Source organism: Myzus persicae, unplaced genomic scaffold, assembly GCF_001856785.1.
Source record: "Myzus persicae strain clone G006 unplaced genomic scaffold, MPER_G0061.0, whole genome shotgun sequence".
Lineage (NCBI taxonomy): Eukaryota > Metazoa > Arthropoda > Insecta > Hemiptera > Aphididae > Myzus > Myzus persicae.
The window spans coordinates 907,393-931,146 of record NW_019103412.1 but is presented as its reverse complement, the minus strand read 5'-3'; the positions used below and the strand labels follow the sequence as shown (position 1 = coordinate 931,146).

General features: G+C 30.0%; 1 protein-coding gene and 1 long non-coding RNA gene across 2 annotated transcripts; one reads left to right on the top strand and one right to left on the bottom strand.

Annotated features, from left to right (window-relative positions):
* The first annotated feature begins 5,255 nt into the window (after positions 1–5,255).
* LOC111034436 lies at positions 5,256–23,141 on the top strand. Its single transcript, XM_022315686.1, has 4 exons — positions 5,256–7,560; positions 17,329–17,562; positions 17,828–17,986; positions 21,211–23,141. Exons 1-4 carry the CDS (start codon positions 6,011–6,013, stop codon positions 21,932–21,934), a joined length of 2,667 nt encoding a protein of 888 aa, XP_022171378.1. The 5' UTR covers positions 5,256–6,010; the 3' UTR covers positions 21,935–23,141.
* LOC111034437 lies at positions 11,281–21,301 on the bottom strand. The gene is made up of 3 exons (XR_002604537.1): positions 21,194–21,301; positions 11,693–11,963; positions 11,281–11,623 (listed from the first exon to the last, which is right to left on the bottom strand). It is a non-coding gene; the product is annotated as an uncharacterized LOC111034437 (long non-coding RNA).
* Positions 23,142–23,754: the final 613 nt, after the last annotated feature.

Below are 23,754 nucleotides of genomic sequence, written 5' to 3'. Positions count from 1 at the left end.
AATTTGTTATACAACTAATCTAATTTCGTTCATAAAATAATAATAAATACGGCCGTATTGGCATGATACATAAATAGTAAATTGTGAACAAATTTACCGCAAATATTGTGTATAGAATTAAATGTTCATACAATGCTATATATTACTTTCAATTAAACTGTTCTTTACCGTCCCGGTCCAAATAGTTATATGTATAGGTACCTATTTAATCCTATACGGATTAATAACTCAATTGTGTATGTAATTTTATCGCCCTATATACCGACAGCGACAATGATATAACGATTATAAGCCATTGGTCGAACAAATAAGTTACTTTCGCTACAGCTTTCAATATAACCTACTCTAAAAAAAACCTATAGTCATGATAAGTGTAATAGTACGTTTTATATACTTGATGCGTATTCATTATCACCATTATAATATACATGTATTATTTGAATTAGTTTTGATACATTTTTTATTTATTGAATTTGAGCTTACTCGTCTCAATTATTTAGCCTAACATTGGAATATTTGTGAATGATAGTTATACGTTTTAATGAAAAATAAAAAAAAACTAAATAATTTATGATAAATCGTCATATTCAAATAGGTTTTTAAATGAAATTCCATCAAAACTGCGTTATCTTCAAATTCTTCGTTTCTTTGAGAGTTTGAGGCACAGTAGTATTGAACATAATATTATATAATATATTAAAATATGTTCAAGCTAAAAGTTAGGCACCACTAAATATTTTCAGATAGATAGACATTTTTAGTGAATAATACAATCTAAATTAACAAAGTTTGTGTTTTTAAAACTTAAGTTATTTTGTTATCTTATCTCGCAAGTGTGAAAATTAAGTAAATTAATAAGTGAATTGTTAGCATGCTGAAATTCTTCACAATTTTAAATTCTTTTAAAACATGTATTTCGTTTTTTCCATTCACCTCCCAAAAATTATTTTTCAATGATTGATCAACTGAAATATTTCTTGGTGCTTCTTAGCGTCAACAGAAACTTATAACTTGTAAGCTTACACTAGTATGAGATTAACTCAGAAAATTGAAAAATTTTCAAAAATTAAATTAGATTTCTTAGCGCTGTTTTATTCAATGCAGTGTCAACAGTATAATATATATATAAATAACATAGTGTTGTTAAAATATAATTATATTGTTCGTTTTTCTCAAATCAAAATAAAATGTATAATATTTTCTTTTAATTCATGTTTTTCTAAATGTACGTTTTTTGGTTTATTCAATGCGTGTTTCTTTTCCAAAGTAAACCGTTGACTATTTTATTCCCACAAAACTTTATGATGTAGTTTTGCACTAACCTACAGAAGTATATCCATATAGTATTGTGGGATTTCCGAACTCCATACATTTGTAAAGTTTTTCGGACCCAAATCACATTTTATTTTCACACTTTAAAGTATGTGTGAATTCGTTAATACAGAAAATTGGTTGGACAATGTCCTCAAATGATCTACTTCAACTTATTTATGGTGAATTCATCGAAAAATGACCGAATGAAAGTGACTATACTAGCGACCAATCCATGTATACCTTATTTGATGAAGACTTGGGTAATCAAATCCACCGGAATTACATTCGAAGCTCGAGAATTTTTGTTTTTATCTTTCGGCTTGTTCCTAGTTAAGATGCTGTGAATTATCTCTCTCTCTCTCTCAAGCCGTTATGAAATGTGTTTATGGTCGATATAATTTCAAAACTAGTGATCTCCACACGTACAGACTAACATGGATTTTGGTTCTATTTTATATCCTGTTTCGTCAATATTATCTACAATATTATCATACACCATATAAGCTGGTTCGTCGACCAAAAATCGTTCCTTCAATGTTACGTATTTATTAAAAAAATATTGGACAAATGTGTGCTGAAGAAATTTTCTCCAAAAAATAAGTCTTCATTTCTTCTACAGTTAAAACGGACAAACGGTACATATTTAAATTCAAACGTATTCATATAGGCTCGATGTTAGGCTTTAACGAAATAAGTCAAGTTCGATTTAACATAACGAAATATTTAGTTCTTGTATATCAAACTCAGAGTTTGCATATTTTGTTAGTAAAAACACATTCATATTGAATAGAATGTTTTACTTTCGGTAAAGTTTAACTTCCTAATTTCACTATTTTGTGTTGATGCTTTTAACGAATATTTTCTCAAAAATTCATTCCCCAAATCATTCTAAGTATGCAAAACAAATTATCTTAACTTGATAGTAAATAAGTATTTTATATTTTATTCACTTTAAATGCATCCTGAATTATTCCGAAAATATAATGAGCCATTACATTTTTTTTATAGACACTAAACATAGTATTGTTTTTATTTATATGTTTAGTTAATTCATTCTTATTCACAACTCGTAAATTAATCTTATTTTAAGTATGTAAACAAATAGGATTTGTATTGAAATATCGTTTTAGGAAAGATATTTAAGATCTATCCTTACTATCATCGAATTTTGAAAAAAATTGTATAACAATAATAATTTTTAAATCGACTAGGTTTGTTCATTTTATTACAATATAAGTAGATGATAAAAAATTGTTTTATATATATATATAATAATAATAATAATAATAATAGTAATAATATTGTATATTAAAAACCATGATACATTGATTGTTAACACACGCATTTGTAGGTATAATTTGTATGATAATACGTGATATCAAAAATAGTTATCATAGATATTTCGTTGCCGTAAATATTGTCAAAATAATGTATATTTTCAATATAATCTATTATCAAGGTTAAAAATCCAAGTATTTTTAATGAATGATCCAAAATACAGTGACAGACAATAACATTAAAAAATTAAAAATAAAACATACATCATTTTAAAACCATTGCATTCACAGAGCTACTCAGAGTCTAAATTAAATATAGTTTTGTATTTATTTTATGTTGAACTATAATAATTAATGATTAAGATAACTAACTCATTATAAAATAATATTTATAGTCTTGTTTCAACAATTTTGAGAGAAGTAAAAGCCAATATATAATTTTTAATATTACTACACTATTTCGTTGTATTATTTATAGCTAATTCTGACAATATGCAACTCGCAGCTCAAAATTATAATTGTGCAATTAACTCTTTTAATCATGATGACGAAAAGAACATTTCCATTCCTCGAAATAAGAGGCGTACAGAAATGTTATAAATCTTATTTTTGAAAACGATAAAAATAAACAACAATTATTCAACTGAGAAAAGGTGTGTAATATTTTTGACCTTAATCACGAATTTCCGTTCAGTTTTCCGATGTTTCCGTTTGCTTGTTGAATAGCCTGCCAGATTTGACACCACTTGCTTTTTTCTTAATATGGTGGTGTGTAAATAGTTTAAATCAATACTTTACAGACGCTGAAGGAACTTGTTTCAATGGCAAGTTACAATAAAAACATACATAATATTATGAGTTATTTATGAATAATTATTCAATACATTATAAAAGACACTAATATATTAATAATAATATTGTTATGCTAATCGACTCATTTATGTACCTCTATTGCCTATAATATGCGCCGTGTTAAAAATAGTTAAGCACAAAATGATAACCAGTTTTTTAAGAAATTGTATAATGGCTCCGTATAAAAGAAATAACCGTTTTTAATAATTTTGACAATCACATTTACATCAAACATTTTGTTGATATTTGATACATTGTATTTTAAATACCCGTATAATGACAAACTACACGATAATATGCATAACCATATATTATTATCATTGAATGTTTTTTTAAGTTTGGCTGTTTAGAATGTCTTATAGATAATAATATTTTCGTAGAATATTCGTGACACATCAATTTTTTTAAAGACTTTTATGGACACCAATGGCCTGTTGTGTAAAATGAAGATGGTAAAATACCTCTTTTTTAACCTCCATATAATTCCACTGAAGGGGGAACCGAGCGTAGGAATAATATGTTGAAGGATATCTGTTCGGTGTTCAATATCTTATGGTCGCAATTTATTGCGTCTTTTTCATTGTTTGATCCATTTTATTTCCTTGTCATTAGTAGGTGGGAGGGATTAGAACCTTAAGTGGCGAGCACATGATGCAACGGATCAAGACTTCCAATATCTTAACATGCTTTAATCGCGATGTCGTTATCAACCGAAATTTGTACAAGTCGGTTGACCATCAGATATGAGAGTCCGATGCACAATTTATTTTATGTAGGAGAGAGTAACGATTTGACAGCATTGATACAGAGTATTGGTACAAGAGGTATATAATTACACCAAATAAAAGTCTACTATTATATATTTGTTTATGTGAGAATCGTCATCGATTAAACATGAAAAAAAACAACAGCATAACTTCCGAACAATCGTTATGTAACAAACAATGAACCAATATATTTTGATATGTGGTAGAACTGTAGGAGATTAAAAAATTAAAAACTACCAGGTAGTTTCAGGAGGAAATATTGCTTGTACCGTAAAAACAAAAGGTTAAAACGAGAGGCTCCCTCAAATAACAAGGGAATTTCGCCCCTCTCCCACCCTTTTGACAAATCCTGGATGTGCGCCTGATTCAACTAGTACATAAATATATTATTATACAACACAGTAATAATAAGATATGTAATTCAATATTGATTTAACGATGAGTAGTTAAAATATAATATATTTTTTTTTTTGCATTTCGTTATTGTCGACGTAGTTGAAAACAAATTAAAATACGAAACGTATACAAGCGCGTAACGAAAAGAGAGGCAGAATAATTCATCAAAGCGAGTGAAAACTACCGACAAACGTGTACGAACAACAAATAAAATATTTATTAATATTTCATTATTAAACTGAAATAATGCGCAAAGTTGAAATAAAAAATGTAAAATGTAAGATTATACACCCAACTGCACCTCAATGCTTCAATGTTTACCTACAATTATTATGTGGCAGTATTTTTTTTTTTTCATTACCTTAATAAACATTGCTGCTGTATTATTAGCCAACTTACCAATATTATTTATTTTATTAAAATAATTACCCCTCTATATTATAATACGTATAAGCAAATCTGAGGAATTTCGAGGGATTTAATTGTATTAATTGTTTTTGACATGAATAAATATATAAAATTAAGTAATATACACATAATTATTAATACTATAAGAAGTTTTAATTGTTGGTTTAATTCTCAAGATAGTTGATTGAATAATCAGCCAAATATATAGAGAATATTAGATTTTTGACGCTGAGAATTTTTTTCTCTAAGTTCAAATTAAAAAAATACGTTTTGTCAACACCATTAACTGAATATAATAATAGAAATAACGGAATACGAAGAATCATAACGAATATTCCACTTAACGTTGACTCGTTTTAAATCGTAATAAATACAATTAAGATTAACTATATGCACGAAAATACTTATCGCATATTCTACACACAGGTATAAGGCATATTTTCGTATGATGAGCCTAAATTGGGCCGCCTATTGATCAGAAGTCTTCAATAAATGAGTCAATATGTATCAAAATATACAAATAGGTATTAGGTGTTATGTTACGAGTTCTGTATGCATATGAAGGAAGTCTGCCTAATTGTTTTCGTTGGACATCATGACAATAATAAATTATGACAAATCACTAAATTTCAAACACCAGGATCAAACACGACCAATTTCAATAACAACAGTATTCGATATTGTCTCGAATGATTCCAGAATAATATTGATGGGGATATCGACGATATCGTTGGTCATCACTAATTACAAAAAAATAATTATATTACATTATATTAAAAAAAAAATATTAGGTTACAATAATTATTATAGACGATACATTAACACTTAGGGCTTGGTATTTGTGTCACAGGTACCATTGCAGATTGCGGACTGCATTATGACCGGCGCGACGACTCCGGTCGTAAGCGACGACGAGAGGAGGAGGAGGTGCAGCGCGTCGCGGCGGCGCCCGTCGACCGCGTGCCGTCGTCACCGGCGCCGACGTCGGCGGCGGCGATGGCCGGCGGCGGACTGATCGTGGTGTTGCTGATGCTGTCGGCGTGCGTGGTCTGCGGTGCGCGGGCAGACTGTCCGGCGGCGTGCGAGTGCAAGTGGCGCAGCGGCAAAGAGTCGGCCATTTGCGCGTCGGCAAACATGACGGCCGTGCCCCGGCACCTGGACTACGGTACACAGCTGCTCGACCTTACCAACAACCCGCTGTACAGGCTGGGTAAGGACGCGTTTGCAGATGCTGACCTGCTCAACCTGCAGAAATTGTACCTGTCCCGGTGCCGGATCAAGGCGCTAGACCGGTACGCGTTCCGCAAGCTCAACAACCTCGTCGAGCTAGACCTGAGCTACAACAGCATTCCGGTGGTTCCGTCAGCCGTACTCGAGTCGGTGCCCGAGCTCCGGGAGCTCCGGCTCAACGGCAACCCGATCATGAAGGTGCCAAACGGAGCGTTCGCTCACGTCCCGCGGCTGGTCCGGCTGGACGTGTCGGAGTGCCGAGTGGCACTGCTCGAGTCCACCGCGTTCGCCGGCCTCGAGAACTCGCTCGAGTGGCTCCGGCTTGACAATAATCAGCTGCGTGACGTCAAGCCATCCACGGTTGTGTCACTTGCCCGTCTGCATGGTGTGCAGCTCAACGACAACCCGTGGAACTGTTCGTGCAAGCTGCGACCGCTCAGAGAGTGGATGGCCAGACGGAATGTACCGTACGGCGCGCCACCTGTCTGCAAGACACCCGTCCGTCTGGCCCGGACGCCGTGGGACAAACTCGAGCTGGATGACTTCGCGTGTGAACCACACTCGGTGCCCGTGTCCGCCATGGTGGTCGTCACCGAGGGTGACAACGCCACCGTGTCGTGCCGCATGTACGGTGTGCCCATACCGTCGTCCAGGTGGACGCGCAACGACCGGCCGCTGAGCCAGACCGGCCGCAGCGTGCCAGTCACGGAGGGCCGGTACACGAACCTCACCATCGTGTCGGCGGTCGCCCAGGACGGTGGAAGTTATGCTTGCGAGCTGGAGAACCGGTCTGGTAGCTCCCGGTCCAACGTCACTGTGGTTGTGGTCAAACGGTCTCCGCAGCTAGTACTGGGCGCCGACCGGTATGCACTGCCGGGGCTCATTGTCGGTGTTATACTGGTCCTGTCTTTTTGCCTTATATTCCTGTGCGGGCTGGCCATCCGGTCCAAAGGCAGCCCGACCGGTTCCCACGGCGTCCCAGTTTCCGGCCCTCTCGACTCCGCCGCGGCCAATATTGAGGCAGATCCGTTCGACCGGTACGAGAAGATCGAAATGGATCGGGACGACAACAAGGTGCAGCATCGCCTTCACCAACTTCCGGCTTCGTCGTCCGATGTGAACAACCGACCGGATCCGCCTGGTTACGCAGAGTCAGCGGCCACTTCTGGTGGGCTTTTGCACCATCGTCACGACGAGCACGAAGACTACGACGGGCTGCCGCCAATCGACGAGCCACCCTCTTCGACAGCACCGTCCATCACGGATCGGCCGACCGCTCGTCCGAGCCATCCGACCACCAACACAATCCCGCACAGGTATGTCATAAAAATTATCGAACACATTTTCATACATATATATAATATATTGTCGAGTTGTGTGTGAACTTTTGTAAAGAATCTGTAATGGACATTCCGGATTTAGATTTGACAGATGTGAAATTTTCATCAATCTCATTTAATTATAGTATTATACTATCTAATTAATATTGTATTTTATCCTAACGTACCTTAATTACAATCGAACACGAAGAAGTATCACGATTATGAATAAAATGGAATTACTCCGCAAGCCAAAAAATAATGAAAATCCAAATCACACGAACATCCGAAATATATATTATACCCTAAATTGTTTTTAACTCGTCATTGATTCATAGCTACGATGCAGTACCTACTAAGACTCAAAAATTCTGCAGCTTATTAGCAATACTAATGTTTTGGTTATGTTTATTCAACATTCATACAGTCTTAAAATTCCTTTGCGTTTATCTATAAAAATATACTATGTACGTTAATTTAACGGGGAATTTCCAAAACTGCTTTTTTATGTAAATGCGACTGTTGTAATACAATTTGAGTTTAATGTGTATAGTGGCATTCTCTTAAAAATTGTATTTGTTTATAAAATATGCGTGTACCTATAGTAATAATTAAAATTTATTACACAAAAAGGTGTATTATAATACAGTGCCACTGCGCAGTACCTTTGCCCAACATTTTGTAAGCGAGTTGTCTTTTTTTAAGTACGATAATATCAGATAGTCTTTATTCATCTGCCAAACTCATCGGTGATTCATTAATTACATGTTCACCATATTTATTGTGGTTAAATTACTGAAAATATTCAATTTTCTCATTACACTCCTAATTAGTAATTATACATTTAAATAAACACAGGTGAATAAATCAACGATATAGGAATAGAATTCAGAACATAATTATTCCAAACACTTAAATACGTCATAGCCACATCATCACAAGGTTATTCGTCCATAAACAAAACTGTTGAACTAAAATTTAAAATAATAATAATAATAAAATATTATTAAAATTAAAAATGTACTTTGTTTAATATAAATTGGTCACCTAACTGTTCAGATACTAAGTCAAAACATAAATATTAATAATAATTTTCTATAACTTTATAGTTAAATAGTTTAGACTAGGTATAATAATTAAAATTCAAGTACAAACTATATAAAAAATAAAAATAAAGTGTACGAGTACCAATTGCCCTAAGTAGAATATGGTGTACACAAATTGCATTCATGAAACATATAAACGTAGTTACTTGCAATAATAATAATAATAAATGGACAAGCTTATATCCATAAAATCGATTAACAAATTTGTTTCACTATACACATGGTAGACACTTGATGACAATTAAAATAATGAGACAACATTTGGTTAATGGAGGTGGGCTTGGAAAATCCCCCTTTATAGTTGCCGAAAATTATTATTATCTAAATCTCCCAGTTTAACATAAAAATTTTCTTGTTTTTTTTTTAAATGCAACAGTACGAAATTGTCAAGCAATTCGTTATCAAAAAAAAACGTAACCGTCTTTCATTTTTTTTTTTTAAACACTCAAAGTTTCCATTACAGAGTTATTTATGATAGCATTGGAGAACATATAAATCACGAATTAAAAAAATAATAATAATCTCACCGTGTGAACCGTCACGTTATTTTTCTTCTAAAAATGTCCAAGTATACAAAAGTTTCGGTTTGAGATCAATTCTAACGAAATAAATTCGTTTCGCACTTACGATAGTATAGACTGTGACTTTAGGTACCTTATTTTTAATCTTATTCAGCAAAGTTTTCCTTTCACCGTATAAAATAATAAGAACAAGCTTTTCGAGTTCTTTTATTCCTAAAAAAGTTTTACGTTTTTTCGTGTACACAAATATACATTAACCTGTCAATTATTTTTCAATGCTAACTCTATGTGAGTTAACGATTTAATCTTGACATTATTTTTAAAGTAGGCACGTTCTGTATTGATATTTTATTTAAAAATTCATACATTAAATTCCAAATTGGCATTTCGTTTATACGTTTTTTAAACATATAATGCCAATCTAGAATACATCAACCTACTTTAAAAATAATGTCAAGATTAAATCGTTAATGCTCATAGGGTTAGCATGGAAAAATAATTGACAGGTTAATGTAGTTTCATACACGAGAAAACATTATTCATAATAAAGTTACTTCAAAAGCTTTTTATAATATAAATATGTCGAAAGAATACTTGAGCGTCTGTGCGCTATGTTGCGATACATTGAACATATAAGTTCACACATACTTACATATTTTGACCGAAAGCAAAAACAGTGTTGCTTACAGACAAATAATGTATAACTTAAAAAAAAGTTCGACATAATTATTATCAGTTCTGTAGTAGAAGACACAATAGCATCATAATCGTTCTGCAGTTTGATACAAATTACGGCAATCGTAGTACTTGACAAATAACAGATAACCATGCTTATTTTGTGAGTTTATCTGAACAAAAATCAAAATGTTGGATATTGATTTTTTCTTCCAGATTTCACCCTGTTTTAAATATATATATTTTATTTATTGTTTGAAATAATTTACAAAAAGTTTTAAAAAAATGTTTTAAACATCTTTAAAATATTGCAACTCTGGTTTAAAAATATTTTTCAAATGTTATTGTAATGTAAAAATAAAACTTAAAATTATACTTTAGTTAGGTAAAACAGTTATGAGCAGTTAATTTACCTTGATGATACTAGTATACTACCATAGTTTTAACCTGTTTTAGTACCTATTTTTATTGTTGATTCTCTGTTATGTTTTAAATAGTTAGGGTTCACTCTAATCGTAGCATGCTAATTTATTTGGGGTGATTCACAAACCGAGCGTCACTAACACACGCAGTGTATTGATATACCCGCTATAGCACGCTAAAAATTTTCTGTTAGTCTAGGGAAAATTACACGATTATTTATTCATTACATACAACCTCTTCAGTTATAGTTAAAATATTATGACAACTATTATGTTTATTTGTTTATATTATGATAACGATGAGTGTATTAGTGAGTTTTTCTTGTTGAACCCACGATTAACCCACGTATCTGATAATCAAATTCCGTGCAGTGACCAAATGTCAAATTAGTACAAACTACTAACTATCAATGTTCAATAAGGAAAGGTTTTTTAAACATGTGACAAAAAAGCAGTGGGCTACTTTTAGACAAAATCATAAAAAGTAGTTTTTAAAAATAAGTATTGGTACCAATAGAGAGCTAGTTTTTGGAGAATAGGCAATCATTACCTAAAGTTGTCTACATAAACTTTGAATGAAGAATTAGGTTCAAATGTAGTAATAATAATGTGCACAATAGTTATTTAGATAAGATAATATACTATCTAGATAAATCACAACCATTTGTTATAGGTATCCTGTATTTTCACATAAAATCAATGCCAATATGATTTATTTTAAATAATATTACTTTGTCGACAGCATTCAGAAACAATAAGTACTAATAGTAATAAATATTTACAAATCGAAATCATCTATTCGATTAGAAGTTATAAATGTATAGTAATAGATTAATTTCTTATCTGATGAATAATAAATTTTATAGTTGAACACAGAATGTGTCTAAGTATATGTGTGATTATAATATCACAACGAATGGCAATTAACATGCATTTAAATAACACTATTTTAAACTAACATTTTATTAACTTCAACAATATATGCAGTGAATATTTATTAATTAATATTATATACAAATAAGGTTTATTACAATTTTTAAATCCACTAAGACAATACAATGTACATACTACATAGTACTAGTGAACAATATTGATCAGACATGCTACAGCTTCGAGTAGGTAGGTTGTACGACGACGTGAATGTGAGTGTAGATATGTATAAATATGTCAGTTGAGTGTATTTAAATATGCATCGTCTGCACTCGTTTACAAAAATCAATTCTGACTGAAGGTTTTTTTTATCATTATATTTATATTAGGTGCGTTTTTACAATGTAAATACAATCATCAAATCAAATTGTACAGTTATTCCATTTTTTTTTCTCGTGTTTGTCATCTACAACAGGGTTATTAGCTGATTCAATTATATATTATTAGATATTTTGTTATTTACATTTATACTTACATATGAGTTGCATTCATATTTAGCTTGCCGAGTTCTGTTTGGTTGATAAAAATGTATCAGTATATTGAATGTATTCGATTATAATTCTTAATAAAGAATAAATAAATTCTATGTGTATTGAACAATTATAATAATATTATTATATTGTATTGCACTGTATTATGAATGCCATGCACATTGATAATGCAGCCTCACAGAATACTATAACAAATATTTGTCTAACTTTTCTCAGTCAATGTGTAGTTTCTGAATTTCTAAACTGAATTATTGACTGTAAATTTAAAAAAAAAAAACAAATATAAAACCAATAGAGTTCCTTTACTCCTTAAAATATTCGTGTTACAAATATCTTAGTAAAATGTGTTTTAAATCAAAATAATGTCTTATATTGACTTTGTATAATCATATAGATGATTTGAAATTAAAAATTAAATACATATAAAAAATGTATGTCTTACTGCATGACATATTAATGTAACATATAGAACAATATTTCATTCATTACCAAATCATCAAATAATTATTTTTGAAAAAAATACTAAGAGACGTAAAAAATCTACTTTAACCGTCAAACATTAAACAAATAGATAATAGTATCTATACAATTATTTTCATAATAATAATAATAAGCTGTATAAATTAATGAGTAATTTCTAATTTAACAAATAATATCTCATCATCATAAAATGTATTTTCCACTTAGTTATATGAAGGAAGTTTTTCTGTATAACTAAATATATTATACCTATACGTTATTAAACTAATAGCCGTCTAGGCAAAAGTTTAATATGGTGAAGTCCACCGTAATATTTTAGAAGTAATACGTATATGAGACCCTCAATTCTATAAAATGTTAATCATGTTATATGTGACACATACCTGCTCAGCCTTTTATTAAACCCGAGATTTACAGATAAAAGTGTTTGTGATCTTATAGCATGGATTTACGTTAACAGTCAGGTATGACCTTAACCATGACGTATATTATTTTATGTAAAAAATACGGATGTAACTTATTTTAGATACCTATAAATAACATTAGAAGAATAATAATTTTTACCATCGAAAGTTGTTGACATTCGTGTGTATTAAATTTGTCTAAATATATATATATATATATATTATTTTGTAATATATGAGCTTATTGTTGTTTACTTGTTATCATAAATGTATACACGCAGAACATGAAACAAATCGAAAATAATATAATAATAAAAATACATTTACTATTGGTCCAAATTGTTATAGGTATAGTAAAATAAATCTATAAAAAAACATGGAAATTGGCCTGCTGGTTTGTTCGGCTATATATAATATATTATACCAAGAAACAACAATACAATTTGATGTCAAAAATAAAATTGTTACAGGTCAACCATCGAAAAACATTCTCATTATTTAATTGTATATTCTATACATTATAAGTATAATATTTATAATAACTAAAAAATATTCAAAATATGTATACAATTAAATTTTCCTCGATGCTCCTTCAGTGTTAAAATATTTTTTGTGTCAATATTTATAAAAAAAAGTATCTTTGTGATATCTTCGGGAACATAGTTTAAAAAAATATCAATGATTCTTTTTTATAAAACATTAATTTAATAACAGATTTGTTAACTATCACAAGTCTCAAATATTTTGTTTTATGACTCATATACAAAGACAAATTTTAGCCTAACAAATACGGTAAAAATATCATTATTATTGAGTAAGTATCCATCAAGATTATATTCACTTTATTACACACGAATTGTTTTTAATCTTAAACTTATAACTCGTAAAAAGTTTTGTTAGCTTATTATTAAATTATATGCAATGCATATACTTATCATTCTATAACTAAAATATTCATACTGAATCATCTGTAAAATATTATATTTTTAAGTAAGTTTTTATAGTTTAATCGATTGTTTATTCTCGTTTCAACTTAAACATAATGTTCCATACTTTAATAAGGTCAACAACTTTTATAATGCAAAAATCACAATTTCAGTTCATAATGTCACGCAAATCTAAGATTCGACAAAAACAGATAGCGTGTTTTAATATTTGTTCAACATTACTTCAGTTTAGAATAGTCTCTTAGAAAAGTTATAAAAACCAACCGACTACTTACATTCTAACCTTTGTATTTAACATACTTACCAAAAAAAAATTATAGTTTGTTTATTAATTTATGTTCACATAGTTAAATTAAAGTAATTAAACATTAAAAAATTGAAAATAAAACAACTATTTTTGTCTTTTAACGAATACTTATGTAATTTAAAAAAAAATATATATTAAATTTGGAAGGAATCTATGACTATGTTCACCAATATTTATACAAAAATGCAGGTAGGTAGTTTAAAAACATTGTAAATATAGCCATAGTATGAAACTATGTAGTGTGTACTGCTCAAACTTTAGCTACCTACATATTGTTAAAACAAAATGTACAAAATAAATATTATGCCCAATAGATTTATACAGATTTATTAATTCACTGAGAGTAATATTTCTTATTTAAAATGAAAAGGTTTGATTCAGTTATATTTGATTGAGCAAAGGCTAATTAAGATAAAACACGGCATTAAGTGGATTTATATAAGAAAACGACAATTTATAACTATTGTCTGTGGCCCATATGGTACGGATTTTATCAAAACCCCCACGCGATAATGTACCATTGGCTTAAGGATTTTCTCACACAATTTACCATTAAGTCTTGCTTAAGACACCAAGGATAAGACAGTGAAGAGCCGTAGGTACATAATAAACGTTTGAATAATATTATTAAGCTTTATTGAACTGGTGATAACCCGGCGCTCTGTATATGCAATACTGATACATGCTTAGCACGATAAATAAAATTTATGTTGATATAATCAGATTTAGTGTTAGAATATAGTTATAATAGTACTATTTACTTTGTCTACTCCATTATGTTAATTCCAATTCAAACGAACCAATAATAGTTAGATATAAGTATATTACTAATTAAAACTTAAAAGATGAATTACTTATTGAAAGCACCATTTAAATAAATATGTATTTAAAAGTACAATGCCGATTTTTAAGGATGAAAATAATAATTATTATTTATTAGCAATATTTCTTCTTTTGTGTAAAATGATTTAGTATAATTGAATATGAATAGTTAACGAATTTAAATATTTATTTATATGTATATTCCATCAATAAAACATTTAATAACAATAATACATAGGAAAAATTCTTCCTAACACACCATATTCACAAAGTGTAAAATATATTACTACCTACTTTGAGTTCTCTAGGCTGATCTCGTAATGAATAATCTACATTTGCATACCTCCATGAATCGAGATTAAAGAAATTAAAATATGGATAATTAGTATAATATTATTAATTAGGAAAATATCCTAATGGTTTTGTTCCAAGAAATTTCTAGTACTAATGAAAATAAAAAAGTTCACTTTTAACCACTTTGAGTACCAACTAGTGTAGTACTGCTCCTAAACTTACGGTCAGACACACAAACAAACAAAAAACATATCATTGTAAAACCAATACATTTATCACTCCACTCAGAATTTAAAATTTAAAATTTTAATTTTTTATTAAGCAATCCACTTTATAGTATACAGAAAATCACAATATACACTTCAAGTCTACATCATATTATAATACATATAGAAATTGTTTTTTTGGATGACATCGTTATTCAAAAAGTTGTTATCTGTAAAGCTATTTCAAAAACAAATTCTTATAACCTCATTAAATATAATTATGATTATTTAATATTTTATCTGATAAAAATAATATACTTAATGAATAAATAAGTAAAACAAAACAAAAATGTCTTTTTTTGTTTTACTAAACACTTAAGCAATAAGTAATTATTTCATTTTTTGTAAAAGGTATTAGTATAAGTATAGGTATAAGTATTATAATTCAGTATAATAATTCAAAATTTAGTATTGTACTGTTAATTGGCATTTTAAACTATGGTAGTAATTTTCAGTGAATTGTTAATACATACATTATACAACATATAGTTCAATATTTTGTAGATATTTCAGTTTATTTAATATGCAATTTTTTTTTTAGTTAGATATAAACTAACCATGTTAATTTTTTTTTAATACTTATAAATGATCACACATACACTACAATTTAAAGTTACTTATTGGTTTTATATTAACCAATTATAATAATCTGGATTATAACGTTATAGGGTTTTAAACTGTAACTTATGTTTTTAATGTTATAGATCTTCATATAATAGTATATATAAATACTATATACCTAATACTATTGCATCCAGTAAATTGAAAACTGGACATATATTTTATTTTGTGTTTGTCAAAACTGTAAGGTTTCTATTATATTTTGAGAAAATCATGAGGAAACTTTACAAAAGACGTCGTTTAAAACGGGTTTTAAAATGAGATTATTTTCGCTTTGCAATTTAAACCAACAATTCACCACCCGAGTGGTTTACCTTAAAGGTTACTCTCCGTGTATAGTGAGCATACAAATTAACATTGAATATATTTTTGTAAACTAAATACTAAAATGTAAAAACTACCATTCAAAAAAATTACCATTCAATTCAAATCAATAGCATTCATTATTATAAAAATAACTGTTAAGTTGAATCAAATTAAAAACAGATTATCTTTATTTATGATTAGAATGATAAATTGTATTCGTTATTACCATAGAGAAATAAACTACATAAGAAAAACCATCAGAAATATTGATATTTATTAAATACTTAATTAATTTTATCCATAATAATGTTAAATAATATAAATATATAAGTTTGCCAATTTTTACATAATTGTAAATAATTTAATCACCAGTTGTATAGTTAAATTACAATATTTATGGTGTACCTAATTAAACAAATTAATGATTATATTTTTATACTTTTATATTTTTTTTTTTTTGGTTTCAATAATTACTATCTTTTTTTTTATTAAAATATAATTACAATGTATACACATTTAGTACAATAAGACATTTTTATTATATTTGATATAGACATAACGAGGCTTACAGATTTAGGAGGGGACTCAGTAGTGACACACACTACCATCTAAAAGAAAAAAATTCTGAGAATTCCTTTCTAACCAATTTTGACAGTGTTACTCTATTATTATAAATATGATTCCACCATATTGTAATGACAACAACCATCCATTATTATTTAAATAACAAGGTCAAAGGCCCATAAAAAATAACAATGGTTTCAGAAATAAATAAATAATATCCATACAAAAATTATGTTGTGCATTTTGTTGGCATCAACAATGGTTATTAATTTTTTACTTTCTGTAATGATAAGAAAAAAAGGTTTCTGATGAGTGAATAACAAAGGTTACATCTAAAACTCATAGTTTTCATATTTTAAGTACATAATAAGAAGATATGGATACGAATTAATGAATTTTTTATTTAAAATTGGTTCGTTAATAATGTGTGGATGATGTATTATGTATTAAAATAATAATTATACATTACATGTTACTGTTATTATGATATTAAAATACAATTTTGATAATATGGAAATGGATGAGTATTTACTTATGCATCCAATAATATTATTATTTAAAAACATTCATTATTGTACAGTATTTTTTCTTTTGTTATTTTTCCAATAGACCTCGGATTTTGCCGGATGATCCATCGGATGGAAAAAAGAAAACTTATTTAGAGTGTAACTTGGGTGAAGTAACCTTACATCATCATGTGTTACATAAAGAATCTCTTCCGGCCGGTCACCTTTACACTACTGCAGCAGGTCGTCAGGAATTGTTTAATACAAAAAATGTGCCTGACCTATTGGACACATTACTTCCAACCAAAGGTCGTCGAATCTCGCAAACACTTCCTAGGTGAGTTGAAATGTACTAAAACCTATTAGTATATAGTGTTGTAAAATATAAAATCTAAGGTACGATTTGTACCAAGAGTTAATCTTCAAATTGCTTACCATGTTTAATGTTTTATAGACAGTCTATACATTTAATATTCGTGTTCACCTGACGTCTAACATGACTTATGAACATTGAACACTCCATACTCATTTAGATTTAATCTAAAAATTATTATTTAGTTATTTATTTTACTTTAACACTTTGTTCGAAATCATAACAATAGGTCGGGAATTAATTCAAATGGCAGAAGGAGTACTGTTTACACGCCAAGACAATCGGAGAGTCAATCTCCTTTGCTACTAGGAAGTCGTAGCAGTGGTGGTAGCAATACCAGTCGAAGCCAACTGTCCTTTGATTCGTCCATATCGTCCGATCATCCAAGGTACATATTATAATATTCTATTCTGACAATTTCTATTAGATAACTGGCGATTATCCAGATGTGTTCTTAATATTGCATGCATAAGGCACTATAAAATAAATTATTAAGTGTAAGTAAGTGGTAACCCATCTAGACACCCGTGTTAGACAAATGTATGGTTGCCAATGATTTTAAATAAGTCATACATTTCATAGATGGTTTTTTACATCATATATCATTTTAATTATACTCTTCATAATAAATTCTAGTTTTTATTATATATGTTAGATTGTTTTTTCGTATCAGTTTTGATTTTTAATTCAAACTAATTTATGTTTTAGTAAAATTGTCCTAAGTAGGCACATGATTTAGTATTTAATATTTTTATAAAGTTTTGAGTTGTGCACTGACATATTGTATTATTATATTATATCACACAAAATAAGTATATGATATATATTTATTCTAAAAATAAGATTAGTTTAAATTAAATTAATGACAAGTTTTTATTCCAATAACTATATTTATCTTATTATGACCATACAATTTTCACTAAGTAGGTAACAACATTATGCGCGTGTAAAATAATCTACCAATAATCTACTATCATATTAGTATTTATACTGAACACTAGTGTTAGGGAATCTTACTAAGGATTTGGGGTTACTTAGGGAGTATATAAAAATTATTTTTATTAATTCCACAAATCACTAATTTAAACTATGATATTTTAAATTACTATAATAAATCTATTAAAATCAAAACATGACTAATAATATAAATCCTCCTACAACTATTTTGTGAGTAATTAGGTCATTATATTTTTCTTTTGAGACAGTGATTAAAAATTAAATGAAAAATTTTCATCACATTTAAAAAATATTTGTATTTTCTTTTGTCTAACAATTTTAATTTTTTTGCACTCATAAGCTGTTGTTTTATATATAATTAGTTTTTATAAATTACTGTATTCAATTTGTACTAATTATTAAATCAATTAATATCACTGTGAAATTTAATCTTGCTCTTAAGGTAATCGAGTTAATTTTTTATTAAGATAAGAGAACATGGAAATATTGAACAAGGTTTTTCTAATCAAATATTATAAAAATTAATTTTTGTAAAAATTTTAACTTTCTTGTCACTCAATAATGTTAAATATTTAAACTTCGTCGATCGACATTTTATAAAATAATATGAAACTCCTATAGAATCGTTTATAATTATTATAAGAGCCAATAATAAATACAAATTTAAGATTTTTTTCAAACCCTAAAATTAAATTGTATATGTAACTTAAGTCTCAAATTTCAATTCGTTAAGAATATTACCCATCATAATTTTAAATTCGATTAGATAGAATATAAACATTAAGTGTATATTATATAATAGTATATAGGAACTAGATTAGCTTAAATAGCATATTATTGGCACAGTAGGATCGAAATTGGATTAATACATGCGAATGCGTTTTCTAATAACTGTACATTTAACTCCAAAGAATATATAAGTCTTGAATTAAGGCTTTTTAAATATTTTTGAAAATCCTTATACTTGCTTAAACAAAATGTCCACTCATTATTCGATTGTGAATTTCATTACGTAAACCTTTAAAATTAATAATTATTACTCTTAGTGCTTTTTTATTAGGTTTACTCTCATAACATGAAATAATAAACATAATAATCTAATATGCTACGATAATTAAATAGGTATGGTATGCAAAATAATTTATATAATGCTATGAATTTCATATAAAATTGTTTTCGTAACTCAAACATCAATTTTAAAAATCACTCTGCATATGGGATACGTTTAATACAATTATTCTATACCAAATTGACCTAAGTATTATTACACAAAGAAAATTCATAAGCCACAAGTAAAATTATGGTCCGCGGCTTATGCACCAACATTTACATTACACCACTCCTAAATACCATGTTTACGTCGGTAAAGTTTAATAGTGGTTTCGCCAAACTATAAACCAAACATCAATATTCGTTGGATTGTTTGATTTTGGATATTCAACAAAGCGAACTTTATCATAATCTCAAGATCGAAGTGAGCTGTATAAGCAGATCGAAACTTTTTGTTGTAGTTTCTACCGCGTTGTAAACCCGTTACATGTATGCTCAACGGAAAATTTAGAACACGACATCGTGTAAACTTTTGTTGTGTTGTTACTCTTGTCGTTTTCATTTAAACAGGACAGTTATTTTTCTTAGTCAATTATAAATCTACCGCACAATGTATCATTTAGATAGGTCGGCAGCTGTGTACGGCCGTATTGCGATTAGTAAAATATTATGGCAGTATCTGTATTATGATGTAATAGTATATTTTTATATATAATATGTCATCATGTGGCGCACTCGCGATGGCGGCACCAAAGTCGTTTTAGCTAGGTGGCTTTTATGGTCTTTACTTCATAATTGGTACTAATAATATTTTAAGACTGTGTAGGCTTATACTTTTATAGGTACTTCAAAATGTGTGACCCTTGTAGTTAGATGTAAAATTGGGCATCATACTTATAAGTCATAATAATTTAAAAACACGATTTATTATATCAAGTTATGTTATAAACCGGTATTTGAAAACTTCGTGCGAGTAATTTACATACATGGTAATAAACAATTGAAAGCTTCACTTAAAAATTATTCGAGTATCAGTCACAAACACTACATACCTACACTAGCAGGTAAAGTTAAGTCGGAAACCCTTACAAATTTGTCAACACTCCTGAATTTTGTAGGCTTGTCCTTAAAGGTGGGTTCAAACTGCGCCGTGTCGTGTCGTATCGTGAAATGTTGCCATGCTCAGATTGGTCCAACCACGTGGTTAAATCTGGTTTCTACCACACATTTTACGGATTCTACTACAAATACCATGATGTTTCCGCATATACCACGAAGTTGATTTCATCCAACTTTTGAAAGTGTTGTTACTGATTTAATAGTGATAATACATGAATTAAAATATTATTTTGATATCAATTAAATGAAGAACTCATTTATGGTATAGAGTGGTATCATGTTGTGAAAATTAGAAAAAGTTCACGACACGACACGATACAGTGCAGTGTGAACCCACCTTTAGAACCTATTAGTCAGAAAACATAAATTTACAATAGTTAACAAAAACAAAAGAAAACAGTAGACGAACCAATGATTTTAACTACAATATAATTTCACACTGATTACTGAATGTATAGGATATACTTACAGCTTACTGTTTTTCAGGCAACTGACGACCGGTCAGAAGTCGAGCAGTTACCTGAACCTGTCCACAGCCAGCTGTGGTGGCGGCGGCGATTACGGCGGTGAGTCTTCAGGCGGATACCATCACCAACACCACCCGTCGTACTATTGGACGCCGCCCAGCTTGCCGTCATCGCCTGCCCGGGAGCGACGGCTGCCCGCCATACCGGTGGGTCGTGGTGCCGGACTACCCACCGTGGCCGCCGAGACCCCCATACTTGATCCGCTGTCGTCCAGGCGGCGGACTTACGGCGGGCCGGGTGGGGGAAGTCACCATCAACACAACCACAACAGTGGAGTCAGTGGTAACCAGATGCACAACCAGTTGACCGGTAGCAACCATTCGCTGCTGTCCGACGGCGCGTCCGTCACGTACGACTACCACACTGCGCAACTGGACATGTTCCTGGATGAGTACAAGACACTCAGAAAGGAGCTGACCAAGATGCAGCGGACGTGTGACACGCTTCGGCTGTCCAACGCCTCCCTGGCCTCTTCGGTGGCTGCCCCAGACGCGATCGACCACAGGGCCAAACCGGAACCATTGGCCGCTCCTGCCACGTCGTCATCGTCGTCGTCGAGGACCACGCCCAAGTCGATACTTAAGAACAAGAACCAGGCCACTTACGTCTACCGCCCGGGTGGCGAGAGGCGCAACAGTTACCACCAACTAGAACCGGCACCCGATGACATTTACTTGAGTTAACCTCGTCGTCCTGCTCACCGAGGAAACCCGAAGCCCGGCGTCCCGTTATAGAATTATTATTATTATTATTGTTATTTTCTTATTGTATTAATTTATCGTACATAATACATCACATTATGCTCGCATTGAACCCATAGAATTATATATTTGTGTGTGTGTGTGCGTGTGTGAGAATCTCTATCTCTCTACTCAAATGGAGCAACTAGTTATAACCAGACATTATACATTGTGAAATATTTCATATACACTTCATCTAGATTTACCCCCCCCCCCCAACCTGTGAAGAAAATATGTTAATATTCGTAACCCCCTCCTCTATTTCAAAAAAAAATTTAATTAAATAAATAAATAAAAAAATAAAGAGTTCCTGGTTGAACTTCTCTGTAACACTCTCTGGTAATTGTATTTACAATTATTACCATTCTCCGATGCTGGTTTGTTATTGAAGAAACGAAAATGGCTTTAACACAAACTCACCGAGCGCTTCGTGCCACGATAAAATAAAATAAAAGTGAGGTCACCCATTAATAATAAAACCATTTTTAAAACACCATCGATGATCTAATTTTCCCAGACCATCATGAAAGGTCGTTTTTATTAAAGGTTTCGTTTTATAAAGAAAATATAAAATATAAATTATATTGTTAAGCAAACTCACTACCTATGACGTTTGTAGAATGAAACCATAATAACATGCAATAACATCCATGGTTCGGTATGGATGACATTGTTTCTCTTATCTTAATGTTTGATACAAATTATAATGGGTTAATTTGATTAAACTATATAAAAAAAGAAAACATTTCAAATGACAAAAGTGATCATAATAACATATAATGCCATGTGTAATGTGTATAATAATATTATGTTATTATTTTACATCAAAATTATTCAATGGTAAATATTTGTTCATTCTCGTTGCTTGATTAAGTTTATCAATTAAAGTTATTTCCATTTCATGGTGGGGCTAATAGTTTAAACTAAATTTTACTAATATTTCAACGATTCACGTTACTAAAAACTATAAAAAATCAAGCCACATAAAACATGTTTTAAAAAAATATTGAAACTAATAAAAAAAGTTTAAATCCCATCATCATACTTAGTTTTCATGTATGATTTTATAAAATTATTACATATACCTATCAAACATTTAAAACGACAATAGTTTAATATTCATTTTTCAACAATTACAATAATCTTCTTTTTAGTTGAATAGAAACAATATAATTATACGATTTAATTCACATTTAAATAATATTTGCAATACTTCAATTTGAACCATTAATAATAAATAGGTTATCCAAACAATAACACATAATATAATAACAAAGATGCTCATAAATTTAAAATGTGTTTTATATTTATAAGAATATTTTTTTTTTTTTTAACGGAAATAAATATTTCAAAAATAAACTTTGTATTACAATATACAATTGTGTAGAATCTCCTCTATTGATATCGAAATAAATAAACGAAAACAGCCATGAGTAAACCAAGAGGGTACAATATTATGTTTTATGTACCTATGTAATAAATGACGTAATAATTGTTAACATTGTTATACATAATTATTTAGAATGTTAAATAGTTTTAAGTTAAGAGGACACATAATATTATTGTAATGTTAAATGTTTTCAAAAATACTATAATCGTTACGAAATAATTAAATATTACGATATCATTATTTTAAAGATTATCCTATGATTGTAAGTTATTTCTCATCTTAATCTAATAAATGTAAAAATATTATAATATTTTCATAGAATGTAAATATAGTCATGTTAATAACTATTATGAATAAAAAAAAAATACTATTA